The 16,575-nt window shown below is 45.3% G+C and overlaps 1 protein-coding gene across 4 annotated transcripts in view; it reads left to right on the top strand.

Annotated features, from left to right (window-relative positions):
- LOC116400921 (plexin-B1-like) overlaps positions 1–16,575 on the top strand; it is a 110,365-nt gene that overhangs the window by 61,946 nt on the left and 31,844 nt on the right. For all 4 annotated transcript variants that reach the window (XM_031879030.1, XM_031879029.1, XM_031879032.1 and 1 more), the window contains 6 exons: positions 1,252–1,340; positions 2,824–3,973; positions 7,117–7,299; positions 14,551–14,679; positions 14,958–15,058; positions 16,151–16,283. In XM_031879030.1, the coding sequence (XP_031734890.1) occupies positions 2,834–3,973; positions 7,117–7,299; positions 14,551–14,679; positions 14,958–15,058; positions 16,151–16,283 (1,686 nt within the window). In that variant the 5' untranslated portion in view covers positions 1,252–1,340; positions 2,824–2,833. The remainder of the gene's footprint in view (positions 1–1,251; positions 1,341–2,823; positions 3,974–7,116; positions 7,300–14,550; positions 14,680–14,957; positions 15,059–16,150; positions 16,284–16,575) is intronic.

Here is a 16,575-nt window from a genome sequence, read left to right as displayed (position 1 = left end):
GTGTGTGTGTGTGTGTGTGTGTGTGTGTGTGTGTGTGTGTGTGTGTGCGCGCGCGCGCGCATGTGTGTGTGTGGCACTGAAAGGCCTCTTGCACTGACACTACTTGACTTGGCCTCTGCTGAGGGCTTTTTATATGCAAAAAAAAGCGGATGTAGCCAGTTAGACATAGGTCTGACAGGAATTTCAATGGGTATGAGCTTCCCACGACTCTTAGTGGACTGCAGGGATGCCAACAAATACAAGGTGTTTGAACATCACAGTCTGTGTCAGTAGGTTTGTGATAATGTCCTTTAGCGTGAGGTTTGTCATCTCTGCATTAGCTGCTGTAAATCACACTGGGTGTCCTAGCATAGTAGGCTTGGGTATTACGATATACCAGGGTATTTAACTACAAATATGCTGTACAAGTAGCTTTAAAGATGCAAATAAATATTTTTCCTCTTACCTGTGGTGATATTAATCAATCTAGATCGTTTTGGTGTGAGTTGCCAAGAGTAGAGATGTCTGCCTTCTCGGCTTGTGGTGCTAAAAGCGCCAAAAATACATTTGAACTCTAACAATGTCTCTTTGACCCTGTTAGCGGTTTCATGTATTTTCTTTCTACCAAGCTACACCCTCCAATCTACTCATGGACGAGATGCTCGTGACAGCGCGAGATGTAAACGAACGAATGGCTGTAACATTAGCTAGCTCAGTGGTGCTAGGTGAGCTAGCAGTATGGAGTATAGATGAACACTTCCTTCTGTGCGGGGATGCAGTTGGTGGGTGTAGTTTTGTTGAAAGAAAATAGACTCTAAATGTTTTTGGATTATCTTGAGTAACCGGGTCATGATTTCATGAAGACGGACATCTCTACGGCTCATATCTCCAACACTCTGCAACTCATATCAAAACAATCTAGATTGATAAATAGCACTACAGGTAAGAAGAAAAATATGTATTTTGGGGTGAACTGTCCGATTAAATTAAGTCCGCTGTAACGTAATAGCTGTGAGCGTAGCAGTGCAGTGTGTGTACAGTTTATTTGTCAGTGAATGACTAAAGCTACTGGCTGCATGGCTACTAGTGACACCCAGGGTTGTGTTCGGTCATCAATGCTAGTGCTGCTGGCTAGGGCAGCTCGCAACAGCATTTTCCCTGTGTGGCCCTCAATCATATGCTGGCTCCTTAAATTGGCACTCAGTCATCACAACTTTGAGAACCCCTGGTTCAGAGTATACTGATGTATATTCTCTCTCCTTTGTGTTGCAGGTTGCGTCCAGAAGGATGTGCTTTTAAACCTGAGCAGCTGGGAGGTCAAGAGGTGACATGCCTCTGTAAAACACCACTGGAAACAAATGGTGAGGAGTCAATGGCTCACATGTCTCAGAGAGTTTGTTATGCTTAAGGGTGCTTTCACACCTGTAGCTGGGTTCATTTGATCCGGACCAAGGGGAGAATGAAACCTTGTTGCATTTTAGTTCTGGTCATGTTCCTGGTCACACTCATGATTGATGAACATGTTGCAAACTTGCTGGCTGGTTCAGTTGGGCTCTAAGTAGATCCATCGTTTGTGTTTTATATCTCACAGTTTAGGGGCTTAATCTACCCAACTTCCTCTGAATTCTCACGCCAGATATTATAAGAGCACATGGCGATGCAAAATAGCCCTGATGTCGTGGATGCTGCCAGGTAAACAGTGTAGTTGGTCTCTGGCCATTCATTCCTGCTCACCAATCTACCTCACGCAAGTTATGGAAAACTGCAGGTTATGATTGGTTAGAGTCCACTAGTAGCCTACCATGTCTCTCAGAGTTCATGACTTTATGATTGCCTAATAATACATAGTCGTGTTTCCATTCATTTGTCAAAGGACTTTTAACTGAACTTATGATAGACTGAAAATATAGGCCAGTTTCCATCAACTGGTTTGGAGCGAGCAAACTCGACTACATTGTAGTTTGGTCAGAAGTTGGCGCTATAGGCTATGCTTTATGCATGGATGTATTCCACCAGAAAACAGAGTAGAAGAATAGTTTGCAAACCATCTGACCGTCTACGAAAGCAAAAAGTTTTAATTGTTTTTTCATGTTAGCTAGTTGCATGTTTCCTGTTTTCTGGAGACGAAGACGAGCATTTATGGTTTATGGGACTATCAACAGCTGATCAGTCATGTGAGCTAAATGTTCACTCCCTCATAATTTATTTGGCATTTCCATATCATCTGTTTTTTGACAAATGCGAAACCCACCTTAAGCTAGCGTAAAACATTTCTACAATTGAGGAAGTTTTATCGAATTTTGCCGTTCCCATACAGTTTTTCTTATGTGCATAAAAATATGTAAATGGTAACACAGTTATTGACACAATGGCCTCAGCAGGGAGGGGTCTGGTCCCAGCATTAGCTAGCTAGTTGCAACAGTTATAAAACACAGCACATGCAGGTCAAGAAGGTAAGACGGCCTCGCATACAGGTGACCCTCAGTACCTCCGTTTAGAAACAGTATCCTATTGTTGTGGGCTTGACAGTGATTCATCCCACTGCTTGTACCCGGTGACCTAGTACTGGTCCATGGCTCCCTGCTTGGAACCACTGTTCTAAGAAAATGTACAGATGGTTACAAACAGTTTTAGTATAATTTACTTGAAACTGTCTGAATTTTAGACTGTCTTTAAATTTAAATTACCTCAGCTAATCCACTTAATACAGTACAGACATGACCAAAAAAAGGAACTAAATGTGTGACCATATGGGGATCCATGGCATAATGTATCTGTATGGAGGTCTGTCGTACAAAAACGTTTGACGACTCCTAACAACTTGTCCTGTCTTCTGTCCACCAGCTCTGCTGCCATGCCTCTGGGGATAGCGCGTCGTCTTTCAGGGTTAGCAGTCCAGACGCTGCTGTCGCTCCTGCTGCTAGCCGTCGGCTGGCCCCTCACACAAGGATCAGACTCGTCCCCCTCCAGTCTTTACCCCACCTTTATTCGGAACGACATTCTGTTTGAGCACTTGGCCCTGCATCCCGACCCCAGTGTGAGTCGGGTCTACGTCGGGGCCCGGGATCACCTGTTCCAGTTGGATCGGTTCCTCCAACTTGAACTTCAGGCTGACACCGGACCTGTCGCAGACAGTCGGGAGTGTTTACCTCCTGTAACCGAGAGCAACTGCCCTCAGGCCAGGCTCACCAGCAACCACAACAAGCTCCTGCTGGTCGACCCTTACTCCATGGAACTCATCACCTGCGGGAGTGTCAACCAAGGAATCTGCCAGAAACGTAATCTGAGTTCTGTGGATGAGGTACGTTTCTCCACAGAGAGGCCCGTGGATACTCAATACGTAGCAGCTAACCACCCCAACGTTAGCACCGTGGGACTCGTGGTTCGCTCTCATCCTGACAGGCAGCCAGTACTGTTTGTGGGGCGGGGTTACACCAGCAGCCACCCACCTATTTCCACACGAAACCTTGCCCAGGCACCCATTTTTTCTTACGAGGAGACCGCCAAGTTGGCCGTGGCTGGCCGTCTCTCGGAATACGACCATCATTTTGTCTCATCATTCGCCCACCGTCAGCATGTATACTTCCTCTTCTACAGACGAGACCTAAAGTCACAGTCACGGGAGTACCGCACCTACGTCTCTCGTGTTTGCTTGGACGACCAGGCCTATTACTCCTACGTGGAAGTGCCCATGACATGTCGTTCCAGGGCAGGGAAAATTTACAACCTTTTGCAGGCTGTCCAGCTTGGCCTCACCGAGGACGGCACAGCGAGTCAAGGCTCAGAAGTTCTTCTCGGTGTCTTCTCCACCCGTTTGGCTTCATCGACTCTGCCCAGCGAGGACTCAGCCCTCTGTATGTTTAACCTCAAAGACGTGGACCGCAGGATTAACGCCACCAGAGACCTGTGCTACACACAGATGGGTAGAGAAACAGGACTGGAGGCGGCCTACATCGAGTACGAAGTTAAATCCAACTGTGCCAACCTGCCCGAGGTGAGTTGTACAGTTTGCTTGTTTCTGTGGTTGCTTACTAACAATCGCCCAATACATAATTGATTTGACTAAAATAGAAAATATGCCCTAGAATGTATGTGGTTCAGACAAATGACCAATGAGATGGACCTGAAGAAAGGCTTTTAACCATCACTTTCTCCAGTGAAACCGCACAGCGGTGAACACGCTGAACCAGATAGCAGTTACACTGCTCCACTCCCATGAGTCACTGTGTGTAATTGTATGTTTGTGTGACAGGGTGTTACTGAAAAACAGCATGCATGCTAAGACTGACTGCCTACAATAATAAGAGTGGCCTTGTGTCCTTTTTTTCACATGCTTCCTACTGTGCTGTTTCACATTGGAGTATATTTTCTGTCTCTGAATGAAAAACGTGAACAAAACGTGAACAATCAAATAACCCAATATACTTACAAGTATATGTTGTCCAAGCCTTTTTATCTCTGCCAGGAGATAATGAGAGAGTGTGTGCGTGTGCGCGCGCGCGTGCATGTGTGTGCATCTCTGTGTCTGTCCATGGATGATTTTGCATACTGCTGCACCAAACTGCATAATGTTATTGGTACTCACGTATGCATGCTTAAGGACCTCTCATGGTTGCAGTGACTCACACATCCTCAAAACACCTTCAATTGCTTGTTTGATACTGCAATTGATTAACTGCTGACTCCTCACTACTCCTAACCGGCCCCCAGCTGGTAGGAGCCACAAGTGAGACACAGTGGGGGGAAACAGTTTGCTTACTTTTATTGTTTTGGACAGTGTGTTTGGCAAACAGAACTACACACACAGCTGCTGTGTTTCACAGAGAGACAGGTTTTTTTGGTGCAGACATCTGCATAGATTAATATTAAAGCGTATCAGTTGTGTCAGGAGTGCAAGGGAAAAACACATCTGATACACTTGCAGTCTAGACGGGGGGTTTAGCCAATTGTGGGCCGTATGCAATCAATCACACAATACAGTCGTGGTCGTTGCAGACGGACCTGGCTGAGAGCTCTACTGAGTGCAGATCTCTTTTTTTTTTTTTCTGTGATGACTATATTGAATAAAAGCCTCCACCTGCATCTGATGGCGTCCAGGCTATTCCAGCAGTGTCATTTGTATCAGACATTTTTTTAACAGACAACTGTAATGCTGTGGAGGAGGAATTTAATTAGATTCATCCATCGCATGTGCATTAAGGTGTTTACTGCATGTAAACATGGACTTGGATGGACAGCGCGGGCTAGTTTGACATCCTCTTCTATTATCAAAGCTCTGACCCCTCAACCTGTGCAGCCGTGTACAACAGATCGGCTCTAGGGAGAAGGTAGTGCGGGCAGCGTAATTTAATAGTATTGCTGGTCGGAGAGAGATCGATCGGCGGCATTCGCCGTACTTAGTGGGGTGGGGTTGAGGGTAATGTTTAACAAGCCCTGACAAGGACGGATAAAGACACACCAGTCGGGGACAAGGCTCTGAAGGAGAAAGACATAAAGAGACACAGATTACAGTGGAGCAAAAAATGAAAGAAAAGTAAAACGGAGGGGTAGGAAGAGGAACGGGTCAGATATGAATATATGTTTGTGAATATAAATGTGAAAAGGGGGGGGGGGGATCAAACCATATACGGGGAACAGCGTGGAGAGATTTGGAGCTGAAGAGATTTACAGTGTCATTAAGATTTCAAATCTCAATTGGATTCCTGTACGCAAACAAAACCAAAGCAGCTTCATCCCCCTTCAGTGTTTGCCAGGACAGTCCATCTGCACCAGGGACAGACTATCACGCGAGGTCTAAGCTGTTATTTGTTTGTCATTGAAGATGGGGTTTAGGACTCCTACCAAATACTCGTGGCCGAAATGCAACTTAAGCAGCCTTAGCTGTTATTGCCTCCCTCAGTGTTTGTGGTGAATGTCCACGTAAATGATAATGTGAAGTCTTCATGACCTGCCCACAATCCTATTTATTACATGGCTTCTCACTAAAAAATAATTATTTTACTTAAACCCCCGCCCCCCACAAATAAACAAAACACCTTGTTTGTATTGCCGATGGCCAAAAGGCTAAACTCAAGGCTTCAAAACCGTGGTCCCCAAAACCAATGGGTGAAGTTATGGTGACTACGTCCACTTCTTACAGTCTATGGTACGGAGATCAGAACTGCGTCCATAGCAACAGTCTTTAGTCATAGCAGTGGCCTGCTGTAAAGAAATAACAGGCCGTAATACAGTGTAGTAATACAGTGTTGTAGTAATTGTGTAGGAATACAGTGTAGTAATAGTGTAGTAATACAGTGTAATAATACAGTGTAGTAATACAGTGCAATCACAGGCTCTCATCAGCCATAGTAGTCTGTAAGCTTTCAGGCCATGCTCATAGACCGGATGTCATAACTTCATAACTATTCCAGTAGTCATCATACAGTTTAGGGTTATTCTTAGCATGCAGTCACCCTGCTTGTTTTCCTCCTAATGGTTGGCTTCTCATCATGTGGACTACACTAGCCGTCTAAACTGTCCTTTCACTCCCCGTGGTTAACTTCATCAATACATGAAGCTACTCGGACAGCTATGTTATTACACCAAGCTTCGTGTTGGACAGTTTTGTGCCGCATATCAGCGGTTTCTCAAGAGCAGGCCAAATAAGGAATCCATTCATAACAACGCACCAACCAGCCCACCACATGTAATCCATCAAAACAAGGAGCCTTCAACAGCCAGAGCTCTCAGGTTCATTGCCTTTGCTTCCTATTGTCGAGATGACCGATCATGAAGCAGCGACCCCGCTTTCAAACGCTGTTGTGGAAAAAATAAATTGCCCCTAACGAAGAACAACAACCCCGCCGCCAGAGCAAAGACTCCCTACTGCCAAACTATGGAAGCAAAAACAAATTGTAGGCTTTTCAAACAGCGAGTGTTGAAGTCGATGGAATCCAGTGAGTTTGTTCCCAAACCACTCCACAATAAATTCTGCTGGGATTTTACTGACCACAATAGGAACACAGCGGTTTTATTTTTGGTAACGAATAACATATCCCTTGATGGCCTTCTTTTTGCAAAACACAAGCACATATGATGTGTGTTGTCTAATCTCCAGGTCACCTGACACGATTTTTCTCTGCCGTGTCCCCGCTGTAGAACACTCTGAATGCGTACCCCTGCGGCTCTGACCACACCCCCAGCCCGATGGCCAGCAGGATGGCCGTGGAGACGGAGACCATATTGGACAGCCCGTCCGCCCGTCTCACCGCCGTGGCCGTCAGCGTGAGGCCGGGACACACCATCGCCTTCCTGGGAGACTCCAAGGGGAACCTGCACAAGGTAGCGTGAGGTCACAGATTTTAAGCTGTGCACGGACTCACACACACGCACAAAAAAAAGGTGTACTTTGCAGATGCGCTTACTGTGATTTTGTAGATATTCTGCTGTTATTGCTGGAAATATGAAGTAATAGTCTGGCATACTCTGCAACTTGTGTCATCATTTTGAGTTCAGGCCCTATTTGGGCAACATGTGTTGGGTGTTTGACTGTAATACCTGTCCCTGCACAGACATGGTAGTCACCCCAGCAGACACTCTTCTCTGTTCACCTCCAGAGGCCGGACGCTCTCTGTTCATGTGCCAACCAGTGGAGGTCTAAAATAGTCTCGGTGTGAAGAGGCAGGCAGGCTGATCTCAGCACTCCAGAAATAATCTCAGGAGTCCTGCTACATCTTTACTTATGTTTCCACCTTGATTTTCCCTTTGTACTAACTCAAATGATGAGAACATAGATCTCAAAACATCTGTGTGTGCCGGGTAGATCAGTGCCTCTGGTGACTCATAGCTATTAAAAAGATTTGAAAACGTCTGGCTCATAGATTAATGAGTCATAAGGTACCTGCTTGTAGAAATAGGGAAAGTAGTTGAAGTTAGATTCGAACACTGTTATTTAGTATTCTGTTATCATTTTTACCAGCAAAAAACTGTTTGTCTTGACTGTTTCCCAACTATTTCTGTTACCGTGGCCTGATGAATCTGTTAATTGGCTCACGGGAAGAGAGGAGCTGTGGGCCCCTTTTTCCCTTCAGTTGGCAGTTGCCCACTTTGCCTGGTTGGTAATCCAGCCTTGGCTGTTACTATTTTTTTAGATTAGTAATTCTCATTGTGACTCACTAGATTTGATTTAATAACGCGTCAACTTCCCCAGCACTAATATAAATGTATCAAATACATTACATTTTTGTCTACATTTCTCTTTGAGGTGGTTTTTTTGGTACACCTAGTTCCATCTAATGTCCATCCAATACAACTTTTTTAAGCTCATCAGATTCAGTTTTTGTTTTGACACCAACCCAAATTATGCCAAGAGAGTGGACAGTATTCACATTTAGTGGCTAGCCACTAGCTCGGCCGTGCTTGTGCATTTAGCGGCAGAGCGCCAGTACGGAGGACAGGAAGTAGTAAATTCTAACGTGTCTTAGAATAACAGAAGCTCATTCTGCTTTAAAGGGGATGCCCCTGCTGACTCCAGGGTCCCACTCACTAGAAATGTCCGAACCTTTCAGTCACAGTGAGCAGCCTGTGAGCGCTCAGCTCCATGACTGGATCATGTGAAGCTCCTCTGAAGTGACATTGTCCTCTGCGAGGCTGTCAGTTTGATTCCCAAGGTGTTGCAGCTGAATGCGTGTGTGTGTGTGTGTGTGTGTGGGTGGCGGGGGGGGGGATTGAATAGAGAACGTCAGCTGAGCATGTGTATAACAGCAATGTATCTCACCAGGGTTGGACTAGTTGATCACAGAATACATTTGATGTTTTTATGTTGATTTGTAATAAGTGGACTAGGCTAGAAGGTCATTGGAGCAGGGAGGTTTTGGGAGGCCCCTTGATATCAGGAGTTTACAGATCCACACACAGTCGGCTCTTTGTGTGGCTTGTGGTTGAGGCCCCCCCTGCACATGCAGAAGTGGCACAATGACAGCCATTAACGTATTTCTGCACAGTTATGTCACACAGAGCCAGAGCCAGCTCAACAGCGAGCCGCACATCACTGCGACCACAAAACAGAGCTACGTGCTCCAGTTGTGCGCCGTCACCGCTGACTGGCAGACACGTGCGCTTTCCAACAGAGCGACTCATTCAGAATGATGGCGAGTTACTGGTCAGAACAGCAGACGGTGTCACTGTCATTAATGGATGCATTGTCAGTCTGTGTCGTTCTCACTGCAGCCACCAACAGAGAACATTTCAATTGAAACTGTGGCAGCACCCTGTTCACCTGATGTACTCGGTGTGAAAGAAGTATGTCCGCTAGAATCTGGTGTGGTCGGGCAGAGAGAACAAAGTGAGCAAACATTTTAAGAAAGCTCTTTCTTTTTTTCTTTCCTTGTGTGGAGGAGTAAATATTATAGGAACAAAGTTGTTATTCCTCAGTTGTCTTTCTTTCATTCATTTCGTCATTCATTTACAGTCAGTCTGTGTCCTCTAGTGGCTGTCAAAATTAAAGTGACAAAAAGATAAATAAACCTTTGTTATTATTTAAATATGTCCATGTTGACGTCTTGTATAAAGGTATGTTCGGACAGAAGGCAAAGCGTGTCATTTGTACAGAGGTGGCCGCCAGATCGCTTGTGCACTCTGTGTTGAGTGGTTGAGAACGAACAATGTACCAACTGTGCACATGTGAGCTGTAAGCTAGCCACAGTCGCATCTCCTTCATCTGTCAACCTGCCAGTCCATCTATCTGTTTGCTGCACACCAATTGTGGGATTGGAAGTGTATCAGTGCATTTACGTGGCAGCTCGAAAACTCATCAGAAACTCTGGTTGTTTTCGACATTTCCCTCCAGTCGCCTCCACGCCGACGACAGCTGTGCCCGAGGCCTTTTATTTTTGGGTTGTCCGTCCCTCCATCCATCCGGTCCATTCTCATGAACGCCACATCTCAGGAACAAATAAAGGAAATTTCAGCAAATTTGGAACAAAAGTCCACCTGGACTCAAGGATGAACTGATCAGATTTTGTTGATCACAGGTCAAGGTCACTTTGACCCATTCTCGTGAATCAAGCCTCATGTTGTGTCTGAACACCTCATGTTGTGTCTGAACACCTCATGTTGTGTCTGAACACGCCATGTTGTGTCTGAACACAATCTTATCTTCGACCCTCTCCAAGTGTTGTTGACCTCCAGTCTCTGGCAGGTAATCATGGTGCAAAGTGATTGGCTAATTGCAGTTAGCTGCTTGGAATAACTGGAGGGCTGAATGGAATTAAGATGGAGTTCAAGACACAGGAGCCAGTATGACATTCGGGGAAGCCTAATTCCTGATACCTCACCAGTCTTATAAACGGTTGCATGAAGACGCGTTGCTGACCAGTGAGGATTCCGCCTCTCAATGTTTGTTTTGTCGAGTTCAGCTCATGGTGGAAGAAAGAGAGGGTTTGTGCAGCTAGCATGCAACGGCTGGTATACAGCTTCCAGTTCAACTCTCTGTCTTACATTTCCCAATCCTCTCTTGACAGTCTTTGTGTTTTACATCTTATTTTACCCTGCCCTCGAAAAACCTTGAATTTGTAGAATTTTGTGTCCCTTCCACTCCTCTTTCACTTGTTTGAAGAAAGGAATGTCATTGAGTCATCTGTTGTGTGGTTTCATTAATTTGCTGTAATATAAATGCACAGATATCAAAGCATGGACAGTCTGTCTTTGAGGAGCTGTGGGATCAAAGAGTGTCAAAGCTAACCTCAAATCCTCCACATACCTGGAGGACTTAGATTAGGCTGGCATCATCCTGGCCCGCATCCCCATATCATATTTATCACAGCCTCCATTGTCTGCTACTACACACACACACACCCACACACTCTGATATCCTGTGAAACCTGAACTCACAGGGCAGATGAGGAAATCTACACTTCCTCCTGACCTGTGCTGGATCTTCCCATTAGGGTGATTGTGTCTTTCTTCCAGCCGAGTTCCCCTCACAGTGGAGGATCTCACTAATGACATCAGATGGAATGAAGCTGATGTTCAGGCTCCTGTAAATAACATCAAAGGGCTGATGTGGAACAGTTGGCCAGGCTGCCCTCCCGTATTAACCCACATTACAGCAGCTCCGCACTTTTAACAGGCAGCACAATCTCAGACGGCTCACGGAGGCCTCCTGATGTTGTCTGGTTGTTTCTGGGCTCTGACTATCTGGATTTGTCTCTTTATACTATAATACAGAATTTCTAATCTGGTTACATTTCTTTTAACACTTCATTTCCTTTTTATTTTTGTGGTTATGTCAAAATACAACTGTGTGTTAGCACCGTAGACTGTATATAAAAGTAGATGTCGTCACCTATTGGTTTGTGGAATGCCGTTATGAAGCCTGGATTTTGGCACCTTGGCCGTCGCCATCTTGTTTTTGTTTTTTTTGGAGCCAGAAGTGAACCCATTTGGATGAGAGGGTGGAGCTATGGAAAAATGAGGGGCTAGGTAACGTTAGCATAACAAATGCAAAGTCCAGCTAGCGCTAGCTTGATTAGCAATGTGCAGCCATAATTCACGTCAACTGTGATGGTATGCTAATTTTGGCAAGCAAGAAACAGGCTTGTTTGTTCTGTACTTACTGGGAAACAAAACAAGGGCCGACCCCTAAGAGAGTCTTTTAGTACACCGAGCTAAGCTAACAAATCAGATATGGTGAGCACAGACACCGATATCTGCTAGCTTGAATTAGTGCTAACATATAAATAATAGCACAGACTTCTTGAACAGTTTGTTAGTATAATGAACTGCACAGCAAGCCATGTGATTTGTCTCATAGCTGCATGAGACATTCTCCAAAAGGCACCAACACCACAACCGAGCTAGCGGCTAGCCACCTAGCACCCACTTGACACTCATAGCAGCCACACCCTTAATTAGATAGATAGATAGATATAAACTTTATTCATCCCCAGGGGGAAATTAGTTTGTAGCAGCAGCAATTTACAGAGTAAAATATAACGTATGGAAATGCACAATATATACAGTACAATAAAATAACAGAGCAGATATTGAATTTGAAGAAATAGATTAATAAAAAAAATAAGATAAAATAGAATAAAAAATAGAAATGCACAGTATATACAATGAATAGAGTGATATTAATTAAATTAACAACCAGTAAACTAAACAAACTGGACAGTAGAGCAAGGATCACCAACAACAAGCAACAACCGTGTAGCGTTGTTGTAGTAATGTGAAGGACGATGATCTGGCCCGAGGTGTTTTATTATAAAGTCTAATGGCAGAGGGCAGGAATGTTTTTCTGAATCTGTCCTTGTGACAGCGGAGCTGGATGAGTCTGTTAGAGAAGGTGCTCCGCTGTCCCTGCAGGAGGTGGTGGAGAGGGTGGTCCGGGTTATCCAATATGGATAATAGTTTCTTCAGTGTCCTCCTCTCCACCACCTCTCCCAGATTGTCTTGTTTGCAGCCAATGATGGAGCCGGCCTTCTTAACCAGTTCGTGTTAAGTCTGTTGGTGTCTCCGGCTCCAATACTGCTCCCCCAGCAGACTATGGCAAAGTACAGTGCACTGGCCACAACAGACTGGTAGAACATCTCCAACATCTTGCTGCACACGTTGAAGGATCGAAGTTTCCTCAAGAAAAAGAGTCGACTCATCCCCTTCTTGTACACAGCGTTGATGTTGGTCTTCCAGTTCAGTCTGTTGTCGATGGAGACTTGTACTTGTACTCCTCCACCATGTCCACATCCTCTCCCAGAACTTTCACCGGTTGTGGAGCCGTCGTCTTCCTCCTGAAGTCGACCACCATCTCTCTGGTCTTGGCCACGTTCAGACGCAGGTGATTTCTACCGGCCCACTCCACAAAGTCATCCACTACTGCCCTGTACTCCTCCTCCCGTCCGTCCCTTATACACCCGACCACTGCAGAGTCATCAGAGAACTTCTGCAGATGGCATGACACAGAGTTGTACTGGAAGTCATTGGTGTACAAGGTGAACAGGAAGGGAGACAGAACAGTTCCCTGTGGGGCTCCAGTGTCACTGACCACCACATCAGACAGCACACTGCCCAGTCGGACAAACTGTGGTCTGCCCGTGAGGTAGTCAGTGATCCAGGAGACAGTGGACGCGTTAACCCCCACCACCCGCAGCTTCTCACTCAGCAGCACTGGTTGGATGGTGTTAAATGCACTGGAGAAATCAAAGAAAGTGATTCTCACAGAGCCACCGGTTCCGTCCAGGTGCGACTGAGCTCGTTGCAGCAGGTAGATGATGGCGTCGTCCACCCCCACATGAGGCTGGTATGCAAATTGCAGAGGGTCCAGTGAGGATTTCACTTGCGGTTGGAGGTGGGCCAAGACCAGCCTCTCCAGCACCTTCATCACATGTGATGTGAGGGCAACTGGTCGGTAGTCATTGAGGCCAGATGGTGTCGTCTTCTTAGGTACAGGAACCAGGCACGACGTCTTCCACAGCACCGGGACATCCTCTTGCTTCAGGCTCAGGTTGTAAAGGTGTTGCAGGACATCAGACAGCTGGATGGCGCAGGTCTTCAGGACCCTGGGGCTGATGCCATCAGGTCCCGCAGCCTTGCCTTGGTGGAGTCTCTCCAGCTGTCTTCTCACCTGGCCAGTCGTCACAGGGGGGGGGTCATTGTGTCGGTGGTGGCAGAGCCCTTTGAAGTGGAGGGCTCTGTGTCTATGCAGCTCACCAGAGGGGGAGGTGTTTGGGAGGTGGGACAGATGAGGGCTGTACATGTAATTATGCATAGCTCTAAGCCTTAATGTCATTTAAATGGATGAGTTGCAAAAAGATTCACTCCCCATACAGTTGTTATGATCAGGGAAATTAGCTTTAGAGACCCAAACTGTCTATTGTTATAAGCTGTACACATGTTTGTTTCAGCTGTAAATTTGGGCATTTAACCATCATGTGGTGCAGACTAATCTCGATAAACTTAATATCCTTTCAGTGTTGTTCTTTAGAGTTAAAGGGGAATTCCACCAATTTTACACACCAAAGTCTGATAACTGGAGCTCTAGTGGAGTTACCCTGAATATACAGCTGTATAAAGGCTTTAATGTCTCCAGATAGAGCTGTTTGAAGTCTGATAAATGTCCTCGAGTGATGTCACTTGAGTCAGCGTTGACAATAAGTTTGGAGAGTAGAGTTAGAAAGAAGGGAATTCACCAGACCTCTGTCGCCCGATTCTCATCTTTTTGAAGCTAGACTCAAAGTTACGTTGGCCGCTTTCAGCATAAACGCACACAAAGCACCAGTTCCTCGACAAGGCAGAAGAAAAAAGAGAATACGCTTGTTCTTCTGCATCAATTTTAATCCTATTTCTAAACTGTCCATGGCGAGTCTGAACATGTCAAATGAGTCCAACTCTAAATTGGAGTACTTTTTGAGTTCCTTAAGCTTCTTCTTCCCATTTCTCTCAAACTTTGGACAAAACAACCGTTTGCAACATCCGTTTTTCAAATATTTGCGCCATTTCACAGGGTCACATTTTGCATTGCAGCTCAGTGCATATTTATGTCTATTAAATCCTTACATAACCCCAACATTCATGTCTGTGTGCACATTTCCTCAGGTGTTCCTGGGGCCAAACGGCGAAGTGGAGGAGTACTCCGTCATGTCCATTCAGCAGAACACAGCCATTAGTTCGGACCTCATCCTGGACCAGAAAGAGGAACATCTCTTCATCATGACTCATAATATGGTATAAGCACACGCAGATAATTTGCACTCTTGTAGCCTCATTTCATGCTTTGTTTTCTCAACGCATCCTTCCTGTCATGTAGTTGTACAGCTAAAGAGAAATAATTCAGACTCTCTTGTTTCTGCCCCAAATAGCAGCCTGTAGTTAGGATTATTCTAATGACCATATTTTCATTATGCATTGTTCCACTGGAAAAAGTGGGCCACCTATTATTTTTAATCAGATTTCCTGGAGCTTAGTGAGCACGACTGATCACGATTGTGTTGTCCTGGTTCCAGCTGCAGAAGAGGCCCGTGGCTGAATGCCAGCAGCACCCAGACTGCCACTCCTGCCTGCTGGCCCACGACCCCTACTGTGGCTGGTGTGTCCTGGAGGGCAGGTGAGATAAACCACCTAAAGTCCTAATCTAGCATCATATAATGTGTGGCTGAAATTGAATTGAATTACAACTGAATTCTAATTTCTGACTTCAGAAAACGTCTCTGAATAATACTAAACCTTTGTAAACTTCAGTCTATGTAACCTCACCTGAACAGCAACCACCATTGCTACAAATAATAATTACAGATAATGCTAATTGCTAAGACGTAGCGTAACAGTAGACTAAGTCGAAAAGCGTGTTATGCCACTTACGCTGCAACATCTGTCTAAAGTTTGCTATTTAAAGTTTACGCTCCTATTGCTTATGATGTTTTTATTTCTAAGAGGAAGAATCATATTCTTATCAAAAGTTTGACATTCACAGATTTATTATAAACAGTATTAACTGAATTGTAAAATGTAAAATATATTCAAAATGAACTACTCACGTTGCTGTGAAATGTTCCTTTTTGAATATTATGAATATTACTGAAATAAAAAGTTGAGTGCTGACATGTAGTGTTGTATCAGCTGCTGGCACTCTTTTCAAAGTTTTCAAAGTGTTTTTGCCAAGTCATGTTTGAGTGTGCTCCGGTGGGGTTGCGTTTGAGTCTGATGAAAGAAATCTTCCTCTCCCTCCCATCTGTGTCTCCTCCCCTCTCCTCACTGCTCTGCCTCACCACCCGGCCTCCCACTCCCTCTCACCTGGATGTTTTTCTCTCTGCTCCTCTCTTATCATCCTCACTCCATCTGTCATATTCTTCGTGCCTTCATAACAGTCCCGCTTGTAAAGTTTCCTTGTTTGGAATCTGTTTCCTAGTTCAAGTAAATTTTTCTCAACTTCTGACACACTACTTTTATTAGATAGTTTTAGAAGCAGAAACCAGACCCCTCTGCCAATCACAACATAACATGGTAACAGTCCAGGAAGGAGTTATTGTGCAGTTTTACAATCACAGTATGATTTATGGATTTGCAGTATACACCGAAGGTCATTGCCATGCTTCAAGTGTAAATGGCTGTTTTATAGAGTTTGAGAGGCAGATGGTGAGCTGAACTTAAAATCACAACACACAGTGACGATGATGTCAGCGCGTGCTTTCCCTCGCAGGTGTGTGTTGCAGTCAGAGTGTTCTCGTGGGAAGCAGCCGGGTCAGTGGCTGTGGAGCTTCGACATGGAGCAGCAGTGTCTGGCCGTCCAGGACCTCAACCCCTCCAACGTCAGCAGGGAGGAGAGCAGGACGGTGAGTCTGCAGCAGTGACACAAACCCGAGCAGCGACAGAGCAAAACCAAATTCTAGACGTACATCTGCCCGCCCGTACACACATCTGCAAAGGATCTAAGGGAGGATGAGCAAAAGCATCCTTTCTGTTTTCTGCTCATAAAACATCCACCTCAAGCACCTACAGGCCTTTTCCAAGAATATCTTGCAATAACCCCCCCCCCCCCCCAATGATAACAGTCTCCTCACATACCAAAACACCATACACCCACATATCTCACCTCGCCGTAAGTCATCCAACAGTCTCTTATCA

The sequence above is a fragment of the Anarrhichthys ocellatus genome, unplaced genomic scaffold, assembly GCF_004355925.1.
Source record: "Anarrhichthys ocellatus isolate YVR2014 unplaced genomic scaffold, GSC_Weel_1.0 scaffold218, whole genome shotgun sequence".
NCBI classification, from domain to species: Eukaryota; Metazoa; Chordata; class Actinopteri; order Perciformes; family Anarhichadidae; genus Anarrhichthys; species Anarrhichthys ocellatus.
The sequence above is the reverse complement of the archived record's forward strand: the minus strand, read 5'-3'. Positions and strand labels throughout refer to the sequence as shown.